Raw genomic sequence first — 12,568 nt, forward strand, 5'->3', positions numbered from 1 at the left:
CTCTCTCACTTCTCACCCTTCCTTACTCAGTCTGTATCGTCTAGACCTGCCTCTTTGATGTCTCGGGACTTTCCTGACCTTTCGTCCACTTCCTGGAGTGATCTACTAAATCCACCTTAATGCAAATATCAGAGTCATATAAACATTTAAAGGTGCGGTCAGTGATTTATTTATTTATTTATTTTAAATCCGAACACTATCCGAGCGACTAAAATTAGTCGGACTTTTCTGCTCACGTTCCAGCAGCTTCGATTAAAAGATATTGGCTCTGTTACCAGATGAAACGTTGTGGCACGTGATGCTATACATGGGGCGACAAAAACACACGAGGTGGACCACCTGCATGCATGCGACCAATCAGGACAAGGAGGAGGTTCTACCCAGCTGTCAATCGTGTTGTCTGCGTATTGAGCGATACGCCTCTGCCTCTTGTACTAGCTCAGGCCTTGTACTTGTACTTATTCAAAAATAAGAAGCCGGTGGGGTTTTTATTGGACTTATAAACGTCAACAAAGAAAGAACAAATATAAATGTGAGAAAAAAATGTCATCGTTGGTAAATTGCTGTGGGGTGAAGACGAATAAATAAACATACTGGATGTGTCTTTATGGGAAAATAAACCATTGTGGTGGTCCTCTTCATAGACCTTGCATTTCATAGAAAAAATAACAACTTGTATGTTTTTTTCTTTTTTTTTTTGAGGTTAGGAGACTTGGATATGAACCAAAAGTAATAAAGAAATCAAATATTTCGGTCCAGATGGTATCCAGTGATTGGTCCAGTGACCTCTGTGATCTGTGATGTGAACTGGGCATCACCTTTCAGGCTCGTCCTGCATTTGATTCCTTACGAACCACAACAAATTTAAGTGCCGTGTTCCCAGTTACACACACACACACACGCACACAGATTCTGCCAAGCTTGAAAACGAGAGCCAGCGCGGGTGAGTGATCTCAGAATGTCCAAGGGCCTTCACATACAATGCACCTTGTTGTTCAGCGTTGTTCTCCGGAGGCCTGCGGCGCTTTTTACCGACACAGCAGGAGTTTCTGAGACAGATCTGCATTGGGAGCCTCGCTCGCTCCAGTTCTGCGGATTTATTAAAAGGAGGATCGGAATGCCACGGTATGAATACGCCATTCACGACCCACGCTAAACGCCCGAGAAGACAAATGAACTGTAACGAGCTACGGAACGGCCATGCCGGTCCGGATGCGTGGGACTGTCACACAGATTCTCACGGCTGAATGTTTTTAGTTGTCTGACTAGTATATTCACGTCCTCTACGTCGTGGTAGCCGATCCTGCTACGAGAAATCCCAAAGGCTTAGAGGAGATCCAGATTAGCTGGGTCAAAGTGCGCTAGGTAAGCCCTGGACCTAACGTTACACATCCAAATGGGGTCACGTGTCAACTCGGTCATGATCCGATTCCATGGAAACGTTGCGCTACGGTATTAACGTCAGCTGTTGAAACTTTTTCACAGCACTCACGAAGGTCACAGGTTGTGACACAAAACTGACATTTCTCAATACAGTGGAACCCGTGGAAATTCAGTGTAATGTGTAATTACAGTCAAATGTTCGTCATATGAAGGCTATTTTTAGTCATCTAACAACATGTGAGGGAAATGTTGATATTCCCATTGGCTCAGTGATATTTCCACTGTCATTGTTTACACTGTCCAGATAAAAGACTTACCAGCTAAGTGCCAGATAGTCAAAATTATTTGCCTCATTCCACATGTCGTCTAGTTCTCATGACTTCAATCACTGAGAAACAACAAGGTTTTAACGCACCATTTTTTAACATCCTCTTGCACCATACCCCCATTTCCCTCGGAGTAATTCCTGTGGCCATATTCAGGGGTGTTGTAATACAACATTGCTGCAAAAGCTACAAACTTCAAGTTTGGCTTTTAGACAGACAATCTAATTTTTTCATCTGTTGATGACGGGTAATGTAACTTTTTATGATAGATATGACACAGGGTTACTTGGGCAAGTGTGCGCCAATTAAAAGACAATTTGCACGCTCCTTGCTGTACTGCAAGATGCCAGTTGGGGGCAGCGCATTTACTCGTCGCGCTCTGACGATTTTAAAATCGGTTAATAATAAATAACGTCCAAGTGGACTTTTTGATTTTTCAAGCATTCTTACAGATGTGATGCAGACATGCAGTTCTTGCTTTTTTTTTTTTTTTTTGCGCATTTTGCAACATCCTTATCATAGTAGCACTATCAAGGATGGGTTCCTTTTGGGTCCTGATGCCTCTCAAGGCTTTGGGATGTCTGCCTCGCCGTCGTCGCCTCTGGCTTGCTCATTAAGGATCAATCTGAAGCTATATCCAGATATCTGTGAAGCTGCTTTGTGACAATGTCCACTGGTAAACGTGCCGTATAACTAAAATGGAATCGAATTGAATTATTGCTGGAATTTAACACGTACTAGTCCCTTTCTCGAGTCCAAATCAGAGCAAAATCGACACTTGTGGTTTGTTTCTTTGATTTATTTTCTATACATTATAAGAGAATTCTATTTTAAAAAAAAACATCATTTCAAAACATTTTTTTTTTTAATTTCTGGCGTATCCGGAATGCATTTTCAGATTTTTGTTCTTTGGTCCAAATCTCTAGATCACACGGCATTTCTCCAGCTCTACAGCTCCGTCTTTTGTCTCAGTATAGCAGCTTACGTCTACAAAGAAAAAAAAAAAAACAACAACAACAACAACGCTGCATTCCAAAACACGTGGCATGTTTGGTTTACTTCATGCAGTCGAGTCCATTCAGAGTCAAATCCCTGTCTCGGTGAGTTCGCTTGGAACGCGGAACGAGACCACCTCGCTCAGATGCTCTCGGACCAGTGTCTGTGTTCTCACCTGCCTACAGAACCACGCTCCTTTAAAAGAACAACACCAGGGTTCCATTCAAACCGACTAAATCCTGCCTATGTGAAAGCACGCTATTCAGACCGATGAATGGAAATCGATTCTGAGAGTCCAGGGGAAGTTAAAAGCAGTACTGAAACACAGACGTGTGATTAAACCAGCAGCGATGCTAGCATCTTGAACCCCACCTGAACGCTTATCATGCAGTAAACGTTATGAAATATTGAGTAATTATGCTATCTCAGCTAGTCATTAGAGTGAGCAAGGTACGTGCGGAGTTTAAGTGGTTTAACTGACTACAGGTCAATGTCATCAGAAGTTTGGCTTCTGGCGTAACCGGTAGCTTATGTGACCACAAAAAAAAAAAAAAAAGGAAGTAATATAGCTGGACTAAAAGGAAACAAAATGCGTTTGACACTCGGCACAGTGGCATACAACGAATGATCCCCTTCCTCTATAACGTCAATGGTCATTAGATCATGACTCACGTCTTTATTTGGTGTGATGGAGAAAGCACCGAATTGCCTCCAGACAGACATCCTGCTTTATCATGGTGAGCGTGCAAATCTCCATCATACCATGTGGACTGATAAAAGTGCGTCAGTGAGTCAAGACTCCAGACACCATGGCACTACGGGGCACATGGGGCAAAATCACTACAGCACTGACGAAGGGTTTGGATGGCGGCCAATCAGCGCGTCAGGAATGGTGCTTCCTTTCTGCTGACTGACACGCTGTAGTGTTCGTGGTAGCTCCGTGGTCAAAACGGTGGCCTGCTAACCAGAAGGTCACGAGTGCAAATCCCAGCACTGCCACTTCTAATCCCTTGAGCAAGGTCCTTAAGTTATATCAAATGAGCTCAGTTATATAAAATGAGATAAATGTAAGTCTCTCTTGTTAACGGCATCTGCCAAATGCCGTAAGTGTAAAACAGTGTACCCACGAGCTAAGAAGCAGAATTTTATCATGTCTCTGTCATGTTGCTCAGGGAAGTGTATCAGACAGCGTTAACGTTACACAGACCTGTCGGTCTGCCTGGACAGGTTCGTCTGGGCTTAACAAACAACACAATTATAGCCAGGTTTTATTGACTAGCACAGAATGTTAGATGAAACAATAGATTAAAGAACAGACTATGTACCCAAAATGTCTGTATTTCCGTCCATTTGTTTTCTAATTTTGAGAAATTAAAAAAAAAAAAGCAGTAGAAAGAGGTTGCCTGGCTGCTGCATACCATTTTCTCTGAATTGAACTGGCTTATGTAAGTGCCAAAAAAAAAAAGAGAAAAGAGAGAGAGAGAGAAAGAAAGAGAGAAAAAAATTGGCACAAAAACACACCCGGAATGCTAACAGCAACTTTCAGCATCTAAACAATAACAGACTTCATGTTGTTCAACTTCCGAACTCTTCCCCCCCCCCCCCCCCCCTCAAGGACAGGACAACAGCTTCCATGGATATGGAATGCAAAAGTTTGCACATCCTTGCTTCAAAAAAAGAGAAAACCCAAGAAAACTAACACAGTAAAACTTTTTCTTGTTTTTTTTTTTTTTTTTGCAAGTTAAGTTTTACATTTGTTCCATTTATTATCACAAGTAAACAAAATGTATGATAGAGTTCCTGCCCTTCTGTTCTCTCTGGCTTCATGGTTCATCCATTTCCGTTGGCAGCGATCTCCCTAAACACTCTGACGTGTTTGTCTCCAGCTCTGCGAAACGTCAGTCTTTTCTGTCTAAAACCGTTCTCAAAGCTTATCACGCCAAACTCCTTTAAAATTCCCACGTGGCTTATGAGAACGTAAACGTGCCCCCGTCTGTTTAAGGTCATTCCGCACCTACTGTAATAAAGCAATTTCAACTAAACGAACTAGAGAATGTTCAGGATGCAAACTTCTCAGCTTGTTAATTAAGATCTGCTGTAACGTTTTGGTTAAAGGTGTTGTTACTCAGTCATACACCGTACCATTCCTCGTCTCTGGGGTGATACCTGCATCTTCCGTACCTATAATACCTCCCTTTCATTTCACCTGGAAACATGGATAAAATGTAGCTCTAATAAGGTTTTAAGGTACATAACTGCACCATGTAGAGTAAAGCTGTACAGGTACATTACATGCACCCTTCTAAGAAGGTACACAATAGCCTATTAACTAAAGGTACAAAAGGTGGACCCTTGAGGGTACCGCCCCAGCCCCAGCAACAATGAATGGTACCAGCACGTTTAGTACTCTTTTTTTTTTTTTTAAGACTACAGTTAAACTATCTAGCAACTCACCTTGCTTCTTTTTTTTTTTTTCTTTTTTTTTCTTTCCTTTCTTTTTTACACTCAAAAACAAAGGGGCGCAAACTTTAACTTCTCAGTCAAGTGGAACTGCATACTAATCAGAATAGCAGAAGTCCTACAACCCATTTGGTTACCATAGTGACCATGGATAGCCTGTTACTGCGACATACTAATTAATTAGCATTAAATAATGATCAATTAATTAATTAATTAATTACCACATAAACAATACTTAGCATAAACAAATTTCCTACTTTGTTCTTGTTTAAATATATATATATATATATATATATATATATATATATATATATATATATATATATATATATTTTTTTTTTTTTTTTTTTTTTTTTTTTAAAGTTCATGTATTAGGTCTTTAAGGACTTAACCATGGTGTATTCATTTGCAATAGTGCAGATTATTATCTTGTCATATTATTAAGTAGGTTTTGGATGAATGAACTATGAACTTTTTTTCTTTTTTTTCCATTAAAGAGAAACTGAAGGATTGTTTGTGTCATTTAGAAAAATTGTTGTCTCAGTCACAAACCTGTCATGTCAAGGACTTGTTATATTGTAAATAAACATCTAAGCAATCCGACGTGGTTCTACTTAAAGAAAGAATAAATAAATAAATCAATCAATAAATAAATAAATACAAGTCTGTAATGTAGCCTAATTGATGTTGCTTTTTTTATTATTATTTTAATTGTCTGTTTGTTCTTTTAATCATACGACATGATTAATCACTGATCCGACCAGCGAGGAGACATTGGATGTGCAACCTTAGGAAACTCGTTCTTACCCACAATCAGACACAAGAGGTCCAAACCGACCAGCATCCTAGGGCTGGAGCTGTGCGCCCGGGTCACGGTTCGGTTCTGACCGGCTCCGGCTTTCCCGTTCTCCCGCAGCGGCTCCACGACCTCGCCGCCGTCCGCCAGACGCCCCTGGATCTCCAGGTCCCGCTCCTCGTCTCCACCGCCGCTGTTCACGGTGAACTTCTCCATATTACCGCTCCGCAGATCAATACACACCAGAAGCGCACTTTTCCTTCGTGTTCTGTTGCTTTTCCAGTTTATTTATTCCACTTTGTTTTATTATTTTTTTTTTGTTATTTTGTCTTCCACAGGTATACAAGTTCAGCTTTAGAGATCTTTTCTGAAAGTCAAGCCCTACTGCGCAGGATATCGGGTCATCATGTTTACTGAGAAATCCTGCTTTAACCGAGCGGATTAATCAATCACAGACACCGCAGCCGGAGCCAAGTCCAAAAATCTGAAGCCAGGAGTCACTTTCCGTGTGTTTTTTGGGGGAAAAGTCGCCATCCTCGTGCTGGATTGAAGCCGGTCCAGGAGCTGCACAGGTCCGGTTACAGAGAGGGAAACCACACGCTCTTTAAAAACACTCCTCATGAAAAGACAACAACACTGAACACACTCCCCAAACTAGTTGAGCTGCTGAACTCCATATGGGAGCTTTTCCGTCCTTCACGAGTAAACTCAGTGAGAAAACTTCTAAGTGTGTTTTGATTTGGAGTATTATTCCTCCCCTTACTCCTCCCTCCTTCTCCCTCCTTCTCTCTCTCTCTCTCTCTCTCTCTCTCTTTCTGTATCAATAGTAACACTAACTGTATAAAAATTCAACAGTAATCATTCAGTGGTATATAAAAAAATATATTATAAATATAAATATATATATATAAATATATATATATATATATATATATATATATATATATATATATATATATATATATATTTGGGGTATGTGGTGTGAGCAGGGGTATGTGACCCATTTGTGGCATATGCAGGGTGTGATTGGTGGCATGCTTGAAGGGTGTCCATGGTATGGGGTTGGGTATGATTTGGGGTATTAGTACAGGGTATGGTGGAGGGGTGTATGATTGGACGGTATGGATACAGGGTATGGGGTTTGTGGTGTATGATGGGGAGTATGGGTACAGGGTATGGGGGTGTATGAATGGGGAGTATGGGTACAGGGTATGGGGGTGTATGAATGGGGAGTATGGGTATAGGGTATGGGGGTGTATGAATGGGGAGTATGGGTACAGGGTATGGGGGTGTATGAATGGGGAATATGGGTACAGGGTATGGGGTGTATGAATGGGGAGTATGGGTACAGGGTATGGGGGTGTATGAATGGGGAGTATGGGTACAGGGTATGGGGGTGTATGAATGGGGAGTATGGGTACAGGGTATGGGGGTGTATGAATGGGGAGTATGGGTATAGGGTATGGGGGTGCATGAATGGGGAGTATGGGTACAGGGTATGGGGGTGTATGAATGGGGAGTATGGGTACAGGGTATGGGGGTGTATGAATGGGGAGTATTTGTACAGGGTATGGGGGGGTGTATGATTGGGGAGTATGAGAACATTATTATGAGTACTCATATAAATTTCAGGAGAAAATTAGTACCTTTACTTCATTACATTCAGCCATGTTTTTCAAACAACATTTTTTAAATTAGTTCAGCTGATATCCTGTTTGTTTTGTTCACTAGAGATTCTTCTAGTTCGTCCAGTCCTCATTGCCTGTCCAGTTGAAGTCATACTTATGAACGTTATGAACGTTCATACTTATTGAACGTAGACTACACACGACATAGCCCTTTGCTTCAACTTTGTCCTTGAGAAAACCAAAACGTTCCTCATTACAAGATCTCACATCGATGTAGTGGTCAGTGGTTTGCTTAGGGAGAAAATGACTCTGACTCACGCTTTGGACATCGTGTTTGGTTAAATAATTTGCACAGTGCCCTCTGCAGGTCAGGTGTGCTCAAGACTTTTCTCTCACAGCTTCTGGAGCTTGCACTATAAGGTTTGGTAATATTAAACATAAATAGCACATTTTAGTGAATTGAACATTACCATAAGGTATGTCAAATTAAAGATCTAATCATTAAGATGCTTTCAAATTAAATAATAGGGTTCAGTGGCTGCAGAACTCATTTTTTATTCTCGTCATTCCTATAGTTGTATATAGCTTCTTTATTGTTCATACGGTTGCATGTTATTCTTACATCTACAGTTTGTCTAGATATTATAATGTTAATGATTATGGCATTAAACTTATTTTATAGTCATTGGGGTTTTTGGTCTTTTCATTTGATCAGATTAACATAACCGGGGCAATAACCACAAAACCATGGATTGGTTTCGTGCCTTTCAGGCATGTGATTGTACCAGTCTCCCACTGATCCATGGACTAGGTATTAAGAAACGCAGCATTAAATTTTGTACCTACATTATTTCAGGATATATACAGTGGATAGATAGAAATCTACACACCCCTGTTAAAATTTCAGGTTTTTCTGATGCAAAAAAATCCTTGAGACAAACCATGTCAGATCTTTTTCCATCTTTAATGTGATATAGCGAACAACAAAATCTAAGTGGAAAAAAAAAACAAAGAAACAAAGAAAAAGAAAAGACTTACAATAGCCTGGTCGCATAAATGCATTGAGTCACCAGTACTTACCAGATATTCCTGTAGCTCTTTAAATGTTGTCATTCGTGACAGCCTCCCTGATAGTACATGTTTTCTCTTGTTCTGTTGCCAGATTTGAAGGGATGTCCTGTTCTGTTCTTGGTACTGATACCTTTCCACAATGTTCCTTTGGATCACGTACATGCTTTGTAAGCTCTTTTGCTTACAGAAGGCTTCAGCTGTCAGACATCAAGAAATTCCCACACGAACAGCTGATCTTTATTTGGAGTTCATCGCTGATGACATAAGTTTGAATGTGATTTGGTTAAGTCTATGATAATACCCATTATAAAAGGGTGTGCACACTCATGTAACCAGGTTAACAGGAGTTATTTTCTTTTTGTTTTTGACTTGAATTTAGTTTTTTTCAATAAATTAAAAAAAAAAAAAAAACGTTAGCACGTTCGCCTCACACCTCCAGGGTCGGCGGTTCGATTCCCACCGTGTCCCTGTGTGTGTGTGGAGTTTGCATGTTCTCCCCGTGCTGCGGGGGTTTCCTCCGGGTACTCCGGTTTCCTCCCCCAGTCCAAAGACACGCGTGGTAGGCTGATTGGCGTGTCTAAAGTGTCCGTAGTGTATGAATGGGTGTGTGAGTGTGTATGTGATTGTGCCCTGCGATGGATTGGCACCCTGTCCAGGGTGTACCCCGCCTTGTGCCCGATGCTCCCTGGGATAGACTCCAGGTTCCTCCGTGACCCTGAAGGAAGGATAAGCGGTATAGAAGATGGATGGATGGATGGAAAACCCTGCAAATTTAACATGGGCCCATTCAGACTTTTATATCCCCGGAATATGTTACACACACACACACACACATGCTTTTCTTTAAGAGGATAAGTGGAAAAAGCACAGAGCCACGTTTGTTCCTTTGTTAATTTGTCACCAGTCTGTATATGTATACCAATACACCCCAGCTCTCTATATCTATATTGTGCAATTGTCCAAGGTCTCTGGTTCAATTCTGAGCTCGGGTTACTCTCTGTACAGTAGTTTTACTGTTAGAGACTTCGGGTTCTCTGGTTTCCTTTAATAATGCTAGACTAAGTTGGCATGTCCCTTCATCCTTTTCTGAGGATGGAGGATATTGTTTACAGGACACAGGATGACTATACTTCACTTTAGCTTAATACAGTGTGCATCTTACTTGCCGTGCTTCAACCTTATGTAGCCCATAATGTGCCAGGTATGTTAGCGAGTTCAGGATGAGGGATTCCACCATCACTGTCCAATTTGGAAACTGGAGACAGACAACTGGGAACACACAACTGCAAAACCCATCATTAAATGTTCAATTTATGCATCAGATCAAGGCCTATTAAAAACGGTGAATACTTATCAAGTGATTTACTGTACCCTGATTTTAATAATGCAGAAAGCCATTCAAAAGCCATTCGAAATGAGTTCAGTTTTTAACATATTAAGACTTCTGATGTTTACAGAGCACTCAAATTGTTCGATATAAACAAATCACAAGGCCCTGTTTGTGTGGAATCTGTATTTTTGAATTCAGCAGCTGATATTATTTCATCCCCGTTAACTTATCTCGTTGTTCCTTTATTGAATGAGGGAAATCCCACTATATTAGATCGTTATAGTCCAATCCCAAAGCTCTGTGTCCTATCAAAAATTTTAGAAATCCTTATCAAGTATGAAAGCCTTATGAAGTCATCTCAACTTATCCAATCAAAGGGACAACACCTCTCACAAAGGGGTCCTCCACTCTCACGTCCAGCCAATCCGTCAAATCCGTCACAAACCTCCAGTCTGCTGTCTTTAAAAATACAACCCCAATCGGCAAAGATTCATTCATATCCCTTCCTGAGTTCCTTTCTCAATATCCTTCTGGTGAATTAAAAACAAAACTCCTTTAGTCTAGGACTATTTGTGACGTACACTAACCTAACGTGTTAATATCCCATCTGTACTAACGAGTGATAATCCCAATAATACAGAACTATAAATACAGTAAATGAGGTTGAGTTGAGATCTAGACATGTACAGTGAGGGAAAAAAGTATTTGATCCCCTGCTGATTTTGTACGTTTGCCCACTGACAAAGAAATGATCAGTCTATAATTTTAATGGTAGATTTATTTGAACAGTGAGAGACAGAATAACAACAAGAAAATCCAGAAAAACGCATGTCAGAAATGTTATAAATTGATTTGCATTTTAATGAGGGAAATAAGTATTTGACCCCTCTGCAAAACATGACTTAGTACTTGGTGGCAAAACCCTTGTTGGCAATCACAGAGGTCAGACGTTTCTTGTAGTTGGCCACCAGGTTTGCACACATCTCAGGAGGGATTTTGTCCCACTCCTCTTTGCAGATCTTCTCCAAGTCATTAAGGTTTCGAGGCTGACGTTTGTCCCCATGTTTGTGACCACTGCACTGTATTATTTAAATATTGCAACTCGTATACATTGTATGACATATCCATAGCACACCGTATAATATATATATTTCTATATTCACACAACTACTTTATTCTATTCACCAATCTGAGGTTCAGAAAGGAAACAAATCACTTCAAACTACACTGCTGCAAAGACACGGTAATTAAACTAACTCACAAAGTCACTGCCGTGAGGGCCACATCGGCACGACATGTCAGCGAAAGAAACCTTCATGCAACGCTGCCTACTCCAGATACTCGTACTCCATGCAAACGCCGAATTCAACATGAACTAGCCACCATCTTATTCTAATGTGAAGGACTCGGATCACACATCTGTAATGGACGTAAAACACCTTACAGAAAGTTTGAAAATAAGTGCAGACTACTATTACCGTCAAATCGTACTAATTATTCATCACTGGACAGCATTTAAAGAGATATATGCAGCAAATTATTCATCATTGTGCAACATGAATTCCACACGCCGAAAGAACTCACACTTACACTGCTCGACTCAGCAGAACAGGAGTTGCACTATTATTGTTATTATGATATATTTATTTATTTATTTATTTATTTAGCTTCGAGTTCATTGCTATCGTGACGTGAGTGACCAGTTGGCATGACAACATCAGGTCACATAAAAACGTATAGACACGTACACGTATAGGAATCAACGATACACACATTAGTCGTGGTTATTCCAGCTCTTTTTAGTGAGTCGGTTCATTTGACTCAGCTCAGCACTAAGCCGACTTTAGCAATATTTGGACCTACGGTTAGTGTGTGTGTGCACATATATCACTTAAATCGTTCAGTTCAAGCTAACTATACTAAATCTTTAATCGTACATAATTTTGGATTATGTTCAGCATAAAACTTTAAATAATGCAAAAACATCAGACATTATTACCCATGGGTATTGAGCGTTTTATTTAGCTTGATCTATCCAAAACTCAACCCATTCCAAACAAATCGCACTCACTACACTGCTGGACTACAGGTCTAATACGGCTGTGAAGGTTGCCGGTACTCTCTAAAAACAAACGTTTAGGCTCAACATTGAGTCAACAGGGGGAATGGTTTGACTTAGCCTGATAAGGAACACATCGCACGTGTCGCACTTCGGTCCTTGTGATTTGGCCACAGAGAGTCCGGCAGAGACCGTAACCTTGGGTCTGATTTACTTTTCAGTTTTTTCATCTTTGGTATTAAGTTATTAAGTACATCACTCACCAGGAACAGGTTCAAGTGTTAGCTGATCAATTTTGTCGTTGGTCAGGCAAAAATGTCGAAACTGCCATAAACGTTCTCTCTTATGACTGATAAAATCAAGAATACTGATTGATTTTACCTTTTACAGCAATATGTTTGAATATTTATTTATATATCGAGTCACCTTGACTTTAACGTGTAGTGTGAAGTTTGATAACTAAAGGATTGTAAAAAGGAACGCGCTCTCTCCCTCTCTCGCGCGCTCTGTGTTTAGATG

At 40.5% G+C, this 12,568-nt stretch overlaps 1 protein-coding gene across 2 annotated transcripts in view; it reads right to left on the reverse strand.

Moving 5' to 3' along the window:
* Positions 1–6,693, reverse strand: part of ppap2d (phosphatidic acid phosphatase type 2D) — a 36,346-nt gene extending 29,653 nt beyond the window's left edge. The window contains exon 1 of one of the 2 annotated variants that reach the window (XM_053612597.1): positions 5,973–6,693. In XM_053612597.1, the coding sequence (XP_053468572.1) occupies positions 5,973–6,177 (205 nt within the window). In that variant the 5' untranslated portion in view covers positions 6,178–6,693. The remainder of the gene's footprint in view (positions 1–5,972) is intronic. The other variant, XM_053612598.1, reaches the window with a different exon arrangement.
* Positions 6,694–12,568: the final 5,875 nt, after the last annotated feature.

This window comes from Ictalurus furcatus, chromosome 24 (assembly GCF_023375685.1).
Source record: "Ictalurus furcatus strain D&B chromosome 24, Billie_1.0, whole genome shotgun sequence".
In the NCBI taxonomy this organism is placed as follows: Eukaryota; Metazoa; Chordata; class Actinopteri; order Siluriformes; family Ictaluridae; genus Ictalurus; species Ictalurus furcatus.